The sequence below is a fragment of the Eptesicus fuscus genome, chromosome 16 (assembly GCF_027574615.1).
Source record: "Eptesicus fuscus isolate TK198812 chromosome 16, DD_ASM_mEF_20220401, whole genome shotgun sequence".
Classification (NCBI taxonomy): Eukaryota; Metazoa; Chordata; class Mammalia; order Chiroptera; family Vespertilionidae; genus Eptesicus; species Eptesicus fuscus.
This window is the reverse complement of record NC_072488.1, coordinates 10796833-10814059: the sequence shown is the minus strand read 5'-3', so window position 1 is coordinate 10814059 and position 17227 is coordinate 10796833. Positions and strand designations below refer to the sequence as shown.

Sequence of the window (17227 nt, the reverse complement as noted above, 5' to 3'; positions counted from 1 at the left end):
CTTCCCCTGGTCCCTCTGACCTTCCCCTGGTCCCTCTGACCTCCCCCTGGTCCCTCTGACCTTCCCCTGGTCCCTCTGACCTCCCCCTGGTCCCTCTGATCTTCCCCTGGTCCCTCTGACCTCCCCCTGGTCCCTCTGACCTCCCCCTGTTTCCTCTGACCTCCCCCGGCCCCTCTGACCTCCCCCTGGTCCCTCTGACCTTCCCCTGGTCCCTCCGACCTCCCCCTGGTCCCTCCGACCTCCCCCTGGTCCCTCCGACCTTCCCCTGGTCCCTCCGACCTTCCCCTGGTCCCTCCGACCTCCCCCTGGTCCCTCTGACCTCCCCCTGGTCCCTCTGACCTCCCCCTGGTCCCTCTGACCTCCCTGTGGTCCCTCTGACCTTCCCCTGGTCCCTCTGACCTCCCCCTGGTCCCTCTGACCTCCCCCTGGTCCCTCTGACCTTCCCCTGGTCCCTCCGACCTCCCCCTGGTCCCTCCGACCTCCCCTTGGTCCCTCTGACCTTCCCCTGGTCCCTCTGACCTCCCTGTGGTCCCTCTGACCTTCCCCTGGTCCCTCTGACCTTCCCCTAGTCCCTCTGACCTCCCCCTGGTTCGCTTCCCCATCTCATTGAGTCTGAGAGCAGTTTCACAACCACCTCGTTTAAAAAAGAGTCTCTGTCTCAGCTCACTGTTTCATTACCCTGTATTTATTTCTTCATCACATTTACCACAACAGGTCATACATATTTGATTTCTTTCTTTTTTTATCCCCTAACGTGTCCCCAGTTTCTAGAACGGTATCTAGCACATAGTGAATGCTCAGGAAATATTTGTTGAATAAAAGAATGAATGAAGTATTTAATATTCAAAGGAATCATCTTTAGATCTCTTCTTGCTGAAGTACTCTATGTCTTTATGATCTAATAATTCCCTTTCTGTCTTTTTCTCTTCACTGTCCTGGAGGAATTTTAGGAAAAAGGATAACCTGGCTTTTTAAAATTATTTTATTTTATTTTATTTTTTAAAATATTTTTATTGTTGGTAGTATTATAGATATCTCCCATTCGCCCTCCCCTCTTATGTTTTAAAGGAGCAGCATGGTGTTTATGATAGTCCTATCTAATAAAAGAGTAATATGCAGATTGACCATCACTCCAACACACAAGATGGCCACCACAAGATGGCCAGCAGGGGATGGCAGTTGGGAGGGACCAGGCCTCCAAGGGAGAGCAGTTGGGGGCGATCAAGCCTGCAGGGGAGGGCAGTTAGGGCAGAGGAGGGAAGTTGTGGGCGACCAGGCCTGCAAGGAAGGGCAGTTGGGAGGGACCCAGGCCTGCAGGGGAGAGCAGTTGGGGGTGACCAGGCCTGCAGTGGAGGGCAGTTAGGGGCAAACAGGCTGGCAGGGGAGCAGTTAGGCATCAATCAGGCTGGCAGGGGAGTGGTTAGGGGGTGATCAGGCTGGCAGGCAGAAGCGGTTAGGGGCAATCAGGAAGGCAGGCAGGCGAGCAGTTGGGAGCCAGCAGTCCTAGATTGTGAGAGGGATGTCCGACTGCCCATTTAGGCCCGATCCTGTTTAGGTAGTCGGACATCCCTCGAGGGGTCCCAGATTGGAGAGGGTGCAGGCTGGGCTGAGGGACACTCTCCCACCCCCACCCCCATGCACGAATTTCGTGCACCAGGCCTCTAGTAAATAAATAAAATTCTAAGTGCATCTGTTATTGAATGCACTTGACTGTGTATGAAGTCTGACTGGGTGAGATAAGCCAGCAGTGCACACTCACCACCAGGGCTCTCCCTGTGTGTCTCCATGCATGGCGCCCAGGTGGGACCGCTGCCTCGGGATCTGAACCTTCCTCCAGCCCCCGCAGCCCTCCGTGTCTTTGTGTTTGAGTAACACTTGGTGCCAAAGATTCCTGCCGATTAGGAGTCACTATTGATGGTAGCTTTTGATTGCTGTATTAACCCTCTTCAGACACTCAAAACTGAAAAGATCCTTCAGAGGTTTCCAGCGAAATACTGTGGGGTTTTTGTTTGTTTGTTTTTTCTATCATATGAAGCAAATTCCTTTCAGAGATCATTCCTCATCCATCATTCTCCCTGACCCCACTCTAATAAGGAGCCATTCGTTGTAACTCCAGTTTTCAGAAATTGTAAACCCGTTATTCATAGCAGGTTCCGTCTCAGGCAAGCCATTTTCCCCAGGTTCAACTCAGGCTCTCGCAAGACGCTTAATAAAATACAGAAAATTTGCTGAATTGGCTGCTGGTTCACTCTTCTCTGGAGGAAGAAAAATCACCTTGTTTTTCTCTAAGAAGAAAAATATTTGGTAGTTTGGTTAAAAAGTCTCCCACCCAGATTTGCTGTGCTGCTTTGCCCTGTTTGTTTAGGAAGTGCCACATGAAAAGATGTTCTTATGGTACTTACTGTATCTTCACGCTTAAGGGAGGAAACCAGGTTTCTGCGTCATCGTAGGTCATGCTTTGGACAGAACTTAAGAATGTGCAGAGTGAAGCGTAGCCATCGAAGTGCCTTCCTGAGAGCTTTCCTTCTGGCTAATCAACAAAGGGGAAGCATCACCTATTCACCCGTTTTCCTCGCTTGTGTTGATTCGCTTCCATATTCTTAAAGGGGGTAACAGCGCTAGAAGCATCAGTGGACTTTGCAAATCAAGACTACAATGATTTATCCAAAGATAATATGTAAATGGCCAATAAAACTTAAAAGTATGCTCAACATATTAGTCATTAGGAAGATGTGAATTGAATCCACAATGAGATGGCATTTCATACCCACTAGAATGACTGTGATCAAAAAGAAGGGCAGGCTCCCACTGGTTAGGCTCAGTGGGTAGGGCGTCGGCCTGCAGACTGAAGGGTCCCGGGTTCGATTCCAGCCAAGGGCACATGCCCAGGTTGCGGGCTCAATCCCCAGGAGGGGACGTGCAGGAGGCAGCCGATCCATGATTCTCTCTCATCATTGATGTTTCTGTCTCTCTCTCCCTCTCCCTTTCTCTGTGAAATCAATAAAAATATATATATTTTTAAAAAGGCAATAACAAGTGTTGACAAGGACATGGGGAAAAGTGGAATCCTTGTATGTTGATAGTGGGAATGTAAAATAGTGCAGCCACGTAGGAAACCAGTTTGGCAATTTTTCAAATGGCAGTTACTGTATGACCCAGCAATTCCATTTCTAGAAATATGCCCGAGAGAAATGAAAATATATCTCTACACAAAAACTTGTCCACAAATGTCTATAGCAGCATTATTCAAATTATACCAAAAAAATGGGAACAGCCCAAGTATCCATCAACTGTGGAGTAAACAAGATGTGGTATATCCACATAATGGAATATTATTCAGCTGTAAAAACAAGAATGAGATACTGATACATGCTACAACATGGATGAGCCTTGAAAATATTTTGCTAAGTGAAAGAAACCAGACATAAAAGATCACATATTATATAATTCCATTTGTATGAAATATTCAGAATCGGCAAGTCTACAGAGACAGAAAGTAGATTAGTAGTTGTCAGGGTTGGGGAGGGGACAAGGGAGAGTGGCTGCTAATGAGTATGGGGTTTCCTTGTGGGGTGATGAAGATATTCTGGAATTAGTGATGATGGTTTAATAATCTCATACATATACTTGAAACCACTGAATTGCACACTTTCAAGGGTATGGCATGTAAATTATATATCCATTTTTTAAAACCCACAGTTAGATACTTCACACCCACCAGGATGATTAAGACCAAAAAGACAATGACAAGATGTTGAGAATCAAACCCTGATTCGTTGTTGGTGGGATTGTAAAATGGCATAGCCACTTGGGAAAACAATTGGACAGTTCCTCCAAAAGTTAAATATAGAGTTAGACCATATAACTCAGGAGTTCCACGTTTAGGTGCTAGCCCAAGAGAAATGGAAATGTACATCAACACAAAGCCACTTCATTTAATAGCCCAAAGCTGAATCAATGAAATACTACTCAGCAATGAAAAGGAGGGAACTCCTAATTCATGGAAGAACGTGAATGGAACTCAGAAACATCATGCTAAGTAGACGCTAGAAGCCAGCGATGACATGTTCTATGATTCCATGTGTGTGAAGTTTCTAGGAAAGGCAAAGCTAGACAGCAGACCAATGGTTGCCTGCAGTGGGGATGGGAGGGAATGGCAGTTGACCACAAATAAGGTGATTTTTTTTTATTTTTTATTTTTGTGGTGATGGAAAATGTTCCAAAACTGGACTGTGGTGATTGGCTCCACAGCTATTTAAGTTTACTAAGACTCATTGACTTCATTGTACACTTTTAATGGGTGGGTTCTATGGTAGGTAATTTTTACCTCAAAAACCTGTTTTTTTTTAAATATCAACTGTCTAGGACTCTGGATATATTTGAATCAGGAAAAAACACACACACACCAACAAACCTTTCTTTCTCCTCACTGTAGACCCGTCCTCCCACTGACTTGAGCTTTAACTTCGATGCCAACAAGCAACAAAGACAGCTTATTGCAGAACTGGAAAACAAGAACAGGTGAGAAAGCAGAGGCTGAGCCAGTTGCTGAAGTCCGAGATCATCACGGGAGTATCTGGTTCTCGTTTTCCTTGCAGACCAGATGGCTTCTGACCACAAAGGAAGTTCCCACCTCAGGGAATATAGGCCAGCCCAAGTCCAGAAAGTTCCCCGGACACTACATCGCGTATCTGCCTGGCGTCCCTTGTGCTGGTCCCAAAGCCTGCCCGCCGGCCTCGGGGACATTCTTTCCCAGGGCCTTCTCCCCTTCATAGCTGTGCTCCCCGCGCACGGTTTCTTCCTTCACTCCCAGCGGCCTTTTACTCTGCCTCGTCATCTCGTTTTGGCTGATTAGGCTGCATGTGACTGGCCGTTTAAAGGCTTGGAGACCGGACAGCAACACCATTATGCACTGACGGGTAGAAACCAGGCCCGGGAGATTGGACGTAACGTAACAGGCGACGGGTAGAAGCTGCTGTCCATCTCTCAGGGATCAGGGGAAGACTTGGGGGAGTTAGCACAGTCCTCTGGTCCTTTCCCTAGAGAGGAGAAGAATATTCTGGTTGTCATTTTCCTTCCGTGGAGATTTCTTCACGTTCTTGAGTATTTTTATGGCTTTTTCTGCCACAGAGGATTGTTTCCTTGAATAAGTGTCAAGGGCCACAGAATTAGGAGGGTGTCCGTGTCACATCTTGGTCATGTGGAAGCAATCAGAATGAGACTGGCAGAGGCTGCACTACTGGAGTGGAAACTTCCAGCAGGAAGAGAGAGGGTGTGGAGGCCTGTGGCATCTCCCTTTCTTGCATCCCCTCCAGAGAGATCCTGCAGGAGATCCAGCGTCTCCGCCTGGAGCACGAGCAGGCCTCCCAGCCCACCCCCGAGAAGGCCCAGCAGAACCCCACGCTGCTGGCAGAGCTGCGGCTGCTGAGGTAAGTGGGGATGCTGCCTCGAGTTATAAGCTGCCTCGGTAGGAGTTTATGTCCCAGGGAACCAAGTTAGTGAGAGAGAGTCCGTTTATCAGAACAATTAGTCATGTTGGAGCAGACACGATGCAGTCCACTCTTTCTGTGGCTGCTTCAGATGCTTGGACATGAAGGAGTGAATAATATTTGGAAGGGGGTGGGATAGCTCTGCTGGGGTCTGTTTAGGGAAAAGTAAACCACCTGGAGGTCCAGACCTAAGAGGGACTAGGAGGTGGGGTGCTAACGATAGGATCGAAGGTGGGGTCTGGGGCCGTGCTCGCCAATAGAAATACAGGGACGCACATGTGTAATTACAACTTTTCTAACAGCCACAGTGAAAAGCTAAAAGGAAATAGAAGTCATTAATTTTAATACTCTCTTTTACTTGACCTGATATAGCCAAAATATTGTCATTTCCACATTTAATTGACACTGAAAAAAATAGTAATGAAATATTTTACTTTCTTTTGTCCACACGAAAAATTTGAATCCAGTGTGTGTGTGTGTGTGTGTGTGTGTGTGTGTGTGTGTTACACTTTCAGTGCATCAGTGCAGACTAGCCATGTTTCAAGTGCTGAGCAGGCACGTGTGGCTCCTGGCTACCATATTGGAGAGCCAAGGTCTAGATTGTGCAGGCCAAGAATCAGCGATGCTAGAGATTCTATTGAGGTTATGGCATCGGATGAGGAAATGAATACAGCTTTCCTTTGAGCAGGATTGCAAACTTCAAAAAAACACTTTCATAGTCATTATCTTAATTGTTCCTCAAAATATTGATGTTACTGATTATTAGTCCCATTATACAGAACAGAAAATTGAGGCTCAGACAGGTTAAGTGGCGTGATCAAGGCTGCCTATTTAGTAAGCGATGGGCCTCACCATCATAGATGAAATCAGGGTTAGTCAGGCTAAGAGACCAGTGTGTGTGTGTGTGTGTGTGTGTGTGTGTGTGTGTGTGAGACGTAAGGAGCACTTGGAGAAAGTGGGAGAAGTGAGAATAGAAAGATAGACACGTACATTTCCAGAAAAGAACTATCTGAATTGGGTGACTTAATTGAATATAGTATAGAAACAGGAAAGTATCAAAGAGGATGGAGTTTTTCAGCTCTGACAGCTGGAATGAAAAAGTGAGAGACCAGGAAGTTGGGAAAGAGAACCATCGGAGGAGGCAAGTCTTAAGTTTCGTTTTGGGCCTATGGAGCTAGAGTTGACATGAAACTGTCCTCAGGGAGCAGAGTTCTCGTAGACACAGCCCTCCTGAGTCTGTCACGCTTCTAGCACCTGCTGTCTGGTGCTGGCAGCCCTGGCTACTGAACCCTGTCTTCCCTGCGCAGTCTTTATACCCTTTCTCCACTATTCATTTAAATTTGGACTGGTTCTGTGTGTTTCTCTAAATGAGGTATTTGACTTGCTGATGAAGAATTTTTTTCAATTACTTTAATAATTATATTGTACTTTTCCTCTATATGGCCATGTATACTTTCCAGAGCATGTTTACATGCTATTCTCACAATAGTAAAGTGGGCAAAATAGATCCATCATTCCTTTATGCATAAGGCATCAGAGGTTAAATGGCTTGCTCAGCATCTCATACTCTCGTAAGTAGCAGAACCGGGTCCAAAAGTGATGCTACCTGGCCGTAGGCCCTTTTTCCTGAGTTTCGTTTCTGATGGGCCTTTCCTCTTGGCCAGGCAGAGGAAAGATGAGCTGGAGCAGCGGATGTCGGCTCTGCAGGAGAGCAGGCGGGAGCTGATGGTGCAGCTGGAGGGGCTCATGAAGCTACTGAAGGTAAGAGCCTGCTCTCGGGCTCCTCCGGCCGCCAGCTGCCTTGTCCACCTCCCACCACAGGGCAGCTCGGCCTCCCCCGTGACGTCGAACAGGAGGAGGCGAAAGGCTTACATGCTGCTGCCTCGTCCCAGTTTCCAGGTACACCTCCACAGCGGCAGTCGAGTTCCGTGTAACGGTCACCTACATCAGCGTAAAGCCTGACTGTGAAAGGAGAAGTTAATAGCTGGAGCCAGAGTAATGTCCTGGAATAGTTGCTTTTATGAATGTTTACAAACAGCATATTAGCTATGGATAAGTGACTATTTCCCAACTGTTTAAAGTTTCTTTTAAGGCAAATATTCAGGTATTCCACCTACAAATTCCTTTTTTAGTAAGTAACGCAGAAGCACACCAATCATCAACCAACTCTAATCAATCACTGTATTGGGAGGAATAAAATAGCATGTTAGCTCTAGGGTTGGTGAATTGGGGCTTGAATAAATCTGGAATAATCAGGCCTCACTATCTATTTTTGTTGAAGAATATATTACCACACCTACACCCCAGAGCAGAGAAAGGTAGCTTGGCATGGGCGTGTCCTCACCCGGGCCGTGTTGTTGGCACTGAAAGAAGTGTTTGCCCAGCTGTGCCGCAGAGGTGCCAGACATATCCGTTCACACTGCTCACTCCCAAGGTCTGTGCCCTGAACCGCTGTGTTTTGTGGGAGACAGAGTTAGCAGCCAGCATGGAAATAGCAAAATGCAGAGGACCTCAAAGCAGGCTGGGGGGTGGATTTAATCCTGGGGTAAGGGGAACCTCTGAAGGTTTTGAAAAAATAGGAAACTATGCAGAATGAGTGAGAAAGGGGAGAAACTAAAGGACAACAGGAGACTGGTGAGCTCACCCAGGTCCGAAGTGACCAGGGTTCAGACCAGGTCTGGGAAATCACCTGGAAAAATGCCATCTCTTCTTCAGCTCCTCCGTCCTAAACCCGTCCCTTGAGATGAAGCTAGTGGTGTTAGCAACTCGGGTAGATGCGTTTGACTTGCTCCGTCACTTCTTTTAGTCCTGAGTTCAGTTTGCTTCTCGCTTTGATCCTGGATGCTGGGGTTGTTTTTGCCTGGACGTGTTTCTACAGTATCCCTGTTGACAGGATTTCTCCTGCAAAATGTTTGAAGTCTAAATGGGTCTCCTTTAAAGAAAGCCTTATGCATAAAACCTGGCCCAGATCCCTGCAATAATTGTCAAGTATGCAGCTCAGCAACCCACCAGCCACTCAACACAGCAGAGATGTCCTAGACCCATTGGTCTGTGGAATATCTGTGGCCGTGGGGGCTTTGAGAGCCCTGCCTCTGGGAGGTTAGCCCACCAGTAGGTCAGGAGATAACACCCACCCCCACTCTTTGCCTGTGTCAAACCTCCCTTTCAGAAAGATGCTCTCAGACACTACCCAGGCAGATGGGAAGGTACCCCAGGCTGACCTTTTTTTAAAAGGTGAAAGGTTTATACAAGCCACGGGAAGTCGGGATGAATTTCCTCTAAGTACCACTGTGCACTTTCCCGTCAGCTGGCTGCCCTCAGGGTTCCTTCCTTAGGGCTCCTGGCACAGAGCCCCGCGTGCAGTGCTGTGACCTTGTAGTTCAGCTCTGACGCTTGTGTTCAGGGGCTAAGCAGGATGTGCTGATGCCTGGAACTCTGATCCCTTGTATTTCTCGCTGTTGACTTCCAGTTACAATTTCAGTAAAATAAGCGGGACCCCGCTGCCCATTTTGTAGGATCCCCTGGCAGGTTCTTCAACACCTTATCGTTTACCCACCTGACAGGCTGAGCCATTCAGACGGGGAGGAAGAATTTGCAGACACACCAGGGATGTTGTCTCTGTATCCACTGATTAGCATTCACAGTTGAAATCTCGTTTCTTTAGTGTCCAGCTTCCTAGAAGGGTTGCAGTCTTAATTTGCGCATTATGTACACTCCTTAAAAGGTCATACATAGGAATCACTGACTTCCATTAAAATTTCAAAGATGTTTTCCTACTATTAGAAAACATATATTCACCAGTGCGTAATAGAAGTGCCCTTTACCATTCTCATTTTAATTTCAAAGGACCATCCAGCTTTCGTTGACGTCCAGCCTGCTAGCATTTAATTCTCTCATAAAACAGCTGTAAGCACTTAGTCAAACCGACAGCCAAGCCCCATGCTCTGGGGTGCTCATCAGTTAAAACCCACCACGCACGCTCCCAGCTCACAGGGAGTTCTTTCCTCCCCTTTCCTGACATATTCTGTGCTTGGAAAGAAGCATGCATATGCAGCATCATCCCTGTATATGAATTCATTTAACCAAAATCTTAAGTCCTTTTTTTGGGGGGGTGGGGGGTTGGGAACAAGGCTGGGTAAAAATTAATCATACATTTATTTAATTTTTAAAAAAAGTATTGAAATCCTTAGTGTTTAGGTATTTGGCATTAATGGTGAATAAGACTCAATTCCTGTCACCAAGGAGTATCAGGGGCCTTCTTATTGTTTTGGTCTTTTAATGACATCATGTAGATGATGCTCAGCTACCCACGTTTCAGAGTGTATCTTTCCCTTACATTCCCTCCACCCCAATTAATGAGGATCTCCATAACCTCTGCCTCATACTGCTTCTGTAATCTAGAAATGGTTGTGCGTTGATGTTCCCATTTCTAAATCATGCTCCCAATAATTTTCTGCCTCGTTTTCCATTATTGCTTTTGAAGCAGATGTACCAGGTGAATTCTGCAGTTTTGAATTTGGAAGTGAGGTTTTGAATATAAATTTTTCTACAGATGACTACAGCGGCCTTTCGCTGGCCACCCAGCCAGGCTCTCCCCCTGTGTGAAAGAGTCTCACATGTTTTAGGCGACACAACAGCTCTAGATGTCTGCTTTATAACGAAGGTGTTATTACCCCTTTAAATCAAGTTGGCTTCGAGGCCCTTGTCATCAGCCAGTGTTTACTGACACTAATGACCAGTCGTTAACAGAAACGTTCTAAGACCTTACATCTGGCCTGTTTTCTGTGTTGACAGAGCCTTCAAGGCTTTATCTGAAGGGCTTTTGTGAGTTTAAATCATACAACGCTGTCCTACGTAACAAACTTTGCCAAAGTCCACCCTCTCCCGACCCCAGTGCGCATGGGCGGCCTCTCAGTCCTAAACACACCGCCCTGTCCACCTCCCCATCCTCACCTGACAGATGTTAATGGTTTCATGTCTTTGGACAAACTACACACACCCGTCACCAAGTGTGCCCAGTGAAGCATTGCTGTGTGAAACTTCCCTGTGCTGCTGAGCCAAAGCCATGTTTTCCCCGATCCCAAACCTGGAGAAACTGCGAGAATAGGGAGGTGACTTAGGAACAGTTCTAAGAAATTACATGCTGGTCTTTTGCCCTCAGATGCAATGTCAGCCTCTAAGGATTTGCGCCCTCCCTCCCTCCCTCGCCATCTCAATTTCCATTTAACACTTAATGCCAGCAAAAACCCTACATTTTAAAATTGTTTCCTAACTCTCCTAGGGCTATTTGCCTTACCCCCAACCCCCGGGAAGCCTGGCTAGGAAGGGAGCTGGCTTCCTACCTGCAAAACTGGAACCCCTTCTAACTGGAGCCATGAATGCCGCCGCAAAAGCTTCAAGACCCCAGCCTCACAGGCCGACTCGGCTCATGCTCGGGGCCCACTCTGCCTGGCTCCTGTGAGTCTAGGTTTGGCCAGGCATCTCGCAGCTGCCTTTGATTATGAGAACATCTTCCTGGGCTGAGCTGGAAGTTTTTTGGTGCCCGTTTAATTTCTAGTCCACGTTTTTCCCTTGCAGGATTAAAATTATTTCCTCCAAATTTTTACTTCCTCTCTCCCTTTTGTAATTTCTTGTCTTCACTGAAACCATTCTTGCCATTACACTCAGATCTGCACACTGAGAAGCCCTCATCCTTTCCTAAGACTTCCTCCGTATGTTCAGTCAGGTCTGCCTGGCCCCGACCAGTATGCCTCAGTGGTTGAGCAATGACCTGTGAACCAGGAGGTCACGGTTCAATTCCTGGTCAGAGCACATGCCCGGGTTGCGGGCTCAGTCCCCAGTAGGGGGCATGCAGGAGGCAGCCGATCAATGATTCTCTCTCATCATTGATGTTTCTATCTCTCTCTCCCTTCCTCTCTGAAATCAATAAAAATATATATATTTTTAAAAGACTGCCTGGCCCTAACCAGTTTGGCTCAGTGGGTAGAGCATCAGCCTGCAAACTGAAAGGTCCCAGGTTCGATTCCGGTCAAGGGCATGTACCTTGGTTGCGGGCACATCCCCAGTAGGGAGGTGTGCAGGAGGCAGCTGATCGATGTTTCTCATCGATGTTTCTAACTCTCTATCTCTCTCCCTTCCTCTCTGTGTAAAAAATCAATAAAAATATTTTTTAAAAAGACTGCCTGGATGGATCCAATTTAAATAGAACCAGTGCAACTGCTTGTGGATGTGTATACTTGGGCCAAAGAGCAGAGGCTCCCTGACCACAGTTACCCACGATGAGGCACAGAAAGGAAGCAAAGACATCCATTAAAAGACAGAGGCTGAGGAACCGTGGGCCGAGGAGAGAGGAAGGTGGAAGTGGGTATCTCTTCTTCACGGTGCATCTTTCTGCAGCGCCTGGTGGTGCGTTCTGATAGGGCAGTTCACGGGTGTCTGCTCTGAGCACCCTCACTGCGAGGCTGTAAAAGACAGAGACCCTCTCGTGACGCCAGAGCCTCATGCGTAAGAAGCACTAAATGAACCCGCATTGAGTTAATGAAACAGTGAGGTCTCTCAGGGCCCTGACGCAGTTCCCAGTGTCCTGTGTGCGGGGATGGAGCAGCCCCAAAGCCCGTGGAGGGGAGGGGACTACGTTGGAGATGAATCCATGGATATGTGGATTGCTAGTTGAGGAAGTCCTTAGAGCCGTGGTTCTCAAACTAGCAATCATCGAATCATTGTGCTCCTTAAATACCCGTCGTGCCCCACCCCAAGAGTTTTGATCCAGTTTGTCTGGGGTGGGGTCCAAAATCTGCATCTCCGACAGGTTTTCAGGTACTGCTGCTGCTGGTGGTCTGTATCCCACACTTTGAGGCCCGCCACCGGGATCTGTGTGCCTAACCACCTATGAATACTGTGAAGGGTGAAATAGATGATTGGGCTTTTGGGTCATGGTTGAGCTGCTGCTTCCGGTTTACCCTAAATAGTTAAATGTTGGGCAAGGCAAGCTCTCTGAGTCTTTCTGATGCGTACAATGAAGAAGTTGGGCTAGATGGTTTCTGAGGTTCTTTCTTTGCAACTCTCGAAGTCCCCATTGAATGAGCCGGATGGGGCCGAGGCCAGCCCTTGGCTCTGTCAGCTGATGATGTGCTGCGGTGGTCAGGGCTCCGATCTCCGAAGCCACGGGCCTGGCCTGATGGGCCCTGTTCTGCCATTTCTCCCAAATGTTTGTGGTGATGGGCATTAATCTCTCTCCTTTTTCCTCTACCTCTTCTGTTTGTTTCCACCACCTCTAGGAGGAAGAGCAAAAGCAGGCAGTAAGTGAACTTCAGATTTCTCCGTCCAGTTCTTGCTCCTTTTGCATGTTCTCCTTCTCCTCGTGTAACTGGCATAGACTTCCCCTCCCCTCCCTGCCCAAGGTCATCTGATTATGTGTAGAACCTTCGAGTTCTCTCCATGGTGTTGTACAGTGGCCTGAAAGTCCCCGTCACGTTTTCCTAGTAGAGCATGTTCTAGTTGGAAACCGGAGCTTGTTGAGTCGTTTTTCAGAGCACACGTCTGCCGCGTTTGAGTATGCATGATTGTCCGGGCTACAACTGCATTTCCCTGCTCTTGCTCTCCCTGCTGCTTCCTGTCTGGAGTGACTTTAATTGCTTGAAACGGCTCGTGGAGCGGTGGGGGTGAGCTCGGGTCTGAGCACTGTGTCCTGAGTGACTGCATGGAAACGCGTCCTGGCGATAACCTCAGATGTGCTTTCGTCTCGCACAGGCTCCTGGGCACCGCAGCTCCAGTCGCCTCTTAACAAAGTTACCGATGAAAACGGAGGGAGGGGCCGGTGACGCCGTGGGTTCCCGTTCAGGGCCCACTCCAGAGGGAGCTCTGGTTTCTCCGAGGGCGGCTGTGGCACGGTGCTCCGGGGAGGTTTATGTCTGTTTTTATTTATCCTGATAGCCGCGAACCCACACAGGAACATCAACTGAGAGCCTGTTCGAATAGTAGCACCATATGTTTATATGACATAGTAAGGTTTTCAAAGCATCTATCTTTTTTTTTTTTTTTTACAGAGAGGAAGGGAGAGGGATAGAGAGTTAGAAACATCTATGAAAGAGAAACATCAATCAGCTGCCTCCACTGGGGATGTGCCCGCAACTAAGGTACATGCCCTTGACCGGAATCGAACCTGGGACCCTTCAGTCCGCAGGCCGACACTCTGTCCACTGAGCCAAACCGGTCTTGGCAGCTTCTATCTTTTACATAAGCTAAAGCTGATTTTTAATTTACCTCGGGGCTTTTTTTTTTAAAGAGAGAAATATGAAATGTTTAATTCAGAAATTTTAATTATTTCTTTTTTCAAAAAACAAACCTACCCATGTTTCAGATTAAGAATGGGAATATAAAACATCATGTTTTTTTAATTTATTTTTTCCAGTTCGGAGAGCAGCGGTCTTAGAGAATAAAGAGGAGGGGAGGGGAAGGGAAGGATAAGAAAGGAGTGCGGGAGAGACAGACTGTGAGAAAGAGGGCAGAACAGGAAAGGACCCAGAAACCTCAGTGGCTTTCATGTAAAGCTGTGGCGGGTTGTTTGTTTTCACTGACACAGTTTCCTGCTGATCTGTGGCACTTCCATAGAATAGATGCACTGACCTGGGCAAGGCAGGAGAAGGCCAGGAAGGTAGGTCAGGTGCAGCAATTGAACGCAGCTACCTGGAAGTGACACACATCGTTTCCACTCCATCTCATTGCCCAGAGCAAGTCACATGGCCTCCAGCTTGCTTAGCACAGGTGTCCTCAAACTACGGCCCCGCGGGCCACATGCGGGTGTTTTTGCCGTTTTGTTTTTTTACTTCAAAATAAGATATGTGCAGTATGCATAGGAATTTGTTCATAGTTTTTTTAAACTCTAGTCCGGCCCTCCAACGGTCTGAGGGACAGTGAACTGGCCCCCTGTTTAAAAAGTTTGAGGACCCCTGGCTTAGCAGAAGCAGAGAAGCGGGTCTATCCTTCCTGCTCCCTTCTCCACTCCCTCCCTCGCAGTCTCATCCCTTTGCTATCTATCGACTGTACCCTTCCTGTTGATACGGTAGGGGCGGGGGGATCGCCTCACCGGTGGTTGCTGACCACCAGTGCTCCCCTCTTTCTCTTCACCCGTCTACACCTCAGAGATACACTTAACCGTTAAAACCACTTGTTGGGAATGTTCCAGCAATTCACCCAGACTAACTCTTTCTAAACGTGCCAGCTCAGAGTGCAGCCCATTCTTGGGAGCACCCTGCACCTTCCTGATAACTCTCTCAGAAGGGCAGGCATTATGGGTATTTATTTTAATGGTAGCAGTAGACCCTCCAACAGACATTTCATTAAAAAAAAAAAAAACACCTGTATGGATTAACGTGTAATCCAAGAACCAGAAATCAATACTACTGTTGTATTATTTCTAAGGTCAATTTAAAGCTGACCTTGGGCAGACGAGGGATTAAATCACATGTTCATTTCAGCGACCTTTGATTCCATGTAAGAACATCATCCCCTTGAAGTTGGCACAATGACAAGCTAGACCCAGACTGCTGAAGCCTGCCACTCACAGGCCTCTTGTGTGTATGTCTTGGGAGTTCTCCGGGGCCAAGGTCCTGAGTTCAAGGTCTAGTCTCACAGTCTCAAAGGACTGGCGTGTCCCTTGGTGACTTTGAAACCCTCTAGGCCTCACTTCATTGTCTGCACTTTCTTCCAGCAACCATCTCCTTCCCCAGGGTTTATTCATGCCAACCATCTGCCTTCCACTCTTCCAGACAAACGAATGCACCCTATGAGAAGGGTGACACCACTGGCTGCGTCCATGAAGCCCACCCCTGTGGCTTATCTCTGGGAGGACAGGAATTCCTGGTGCTGTCTTTCTGATAGACCTCAGTCTACCATCCTGTCTTGGCATGGGATTGGGCCTCTGACCCTACACTTTGAGAGTGTCCGTAGGCATTTCCTCAGATCCTGGTGCTGTATCGATGACGAGGGTTTTGTAGCTGACCTCAGGCTGGTTCTGATGGTCCGTATTAGCAACAAGGCTAAGGTAGGGAGCCTAGTGTCCTTAACTGAAATGCACATCTGCTTACTTCCAGCTGAAAGAAGCATGTGATACAGGGTACGATAGATTATCTTACACTCATCTCCATTTGCTGCTAATCATAATTTGGCAAGTAGAATTACTCTCATTTGGAGCTGTAGTATAGATGTCCCAATGCTTAAAAAAAGAAAGAAAGCGAGATGGAGGGAGGGAAGGAGGGGCATGTTTTCTAAAATTAGAGGCAATGCAGAGAGACAGTTTACTGCAGCTAAAGTGGTACCTTTAATAAGACTCCATACCAGCTCACCACTGCTCTACAGAGCTGGCTAACCACAAATCCTTTGGTGCTTTTATTATTATATTCTCTTTTTAACTTCAAAATGTATAACATTCACTAGTTATACATTGCTTTCACGATTCATATTTCAACTCCTGTGTTTAACCAGCTCAAACCTCAGGAAATCAAGAGAGAATCTAGGAGCCTCTTGGGCCTGTAGCTGCCCTCCGGGACATCTCCCAAATGTGCAGAAGAGACCAGTGATTCCTGGGCCCCTTGACAGTTCTAACCTGGTCTTGGGTGACTGGTGGCCTGCCCTTCCGTGCACAGCAGCTCACCACCTGGGAAGAGTAGCCCTGGACAGGCCACCTCTGTAGGACCTCATGACCCTGAATCACCCTCAGGCAGGTTTCTTATCCTCAGCACTATGGACGTATGGAGCCAGATAACTGTGTGTGGGGCAAAGGGGCTGTTTTCCGCATTGTAGGATATTTAGAAGCATCCTTGACCTCTACCTCCTAAATTCTAGTGCTAGCTACCCCCACCCCCAGGTCCCTAGCACCTAAAATTACCAATTAAGAAGCACTGCCCTGAGCCCAGAGAACCTCTCTCTGTCCACTGTGAGCCCCGAGGCATTCCCAGAATCCCTTGTTCTGAGGTGGGATGGATGACAAAAGATCCCCAGGCCCCTTCCCCCACAGGTCGCTCCTCTGCACACCTCCCGCGGTGTTGGTGTCACCGCCAGCACTCCCTACATGCACGCGCTCTCCCAGGCTCTGCTCTTCCTAGGCAGCTGTCCGATCCAGGCAGTGTTTTCTCCAAATGCCTGCTTCTCTCTCTCTCCTCTCAGTTCCCATCACCATTCCTCTTTCCAGCCTCCAGCATCTGTCACCTGGTCAATGGGAAAAGCCTCCTAATAAGCCTCCTTGTCCCCTGCCTCTTGCCTCCCAGTCCCTCCTTCACATTGCGCAGATTCCTGAAGACAGAGCACGCTGCCCACATCATTCCCTCTGGCGCTGCCTGAGCAGGTCAGCAAGCTTTCGCTTAAAGGACTAGCTAGTAAATATTTTAGGCTTTGTAAGCCAAACCAGAGCTATTACATAAGTACTTATGTAACCACTTAAACCCATTTTAATGTAAAGCCAGTCCGGCTGGTATGGCTCAGCTGGTCGAGCGTCTACCCAGTAGGTCACCGGTTCAATTCCTGGTCAGGGCACATGTCCATGTTGCGGGCTTGATCCCCGGTAGGAGGCATGTAGGAGGCAACCAATCCATGTTTCTCTCTCACTGATATTTCTCTCTCTCTCTCCCTCTCCCTTCCTCTCTCTGAAATCAATAATAAAAAAAAAATATTTGTAAAAAGTAAAGGCATTCTTTCTTATGAACTACAAAGAAACAGGTGGTGAGCTGGGTTTGGCCATGGGC

At 47.7% G+C, this 17227-nt stretch overlaps 1 protein-coding gene across 4 annotated transcripts in view; it reads left to right on the top strand.

The window, feature by feature from the left end:
* The window catches only part of DTNB (dystrobrevin beta), a 157332-nt gene that overhangs the window by 120382 nt on the left and 19723 nt on the right, over positions 1-17227 (top strand). For 2 of the 4 annotated variants that reach the window (XM_028140292.2, XM_028140288.2), the window contains exons 13-16: positions 4436-4521; positions 5316-5429; positions 7154-7250; positions 12767-12787. In XM_028140292.2, coding sequence (XP_027996093.2) covers positions 4436-4521; positions 5316-5429; positions 7154-7250; positions 12767-12787 — 318 coding nt within the window. Of the gene's footprint in view, positions 1-4435; positions 4522-5315; positions 5434-7153; positions 7251-12766; positions 12788-17227 lie in introns of those variants that run through there. The other 2 variants (XM_028140291.2, XM_054727966.1) reach the window with 2 other exon arrangements.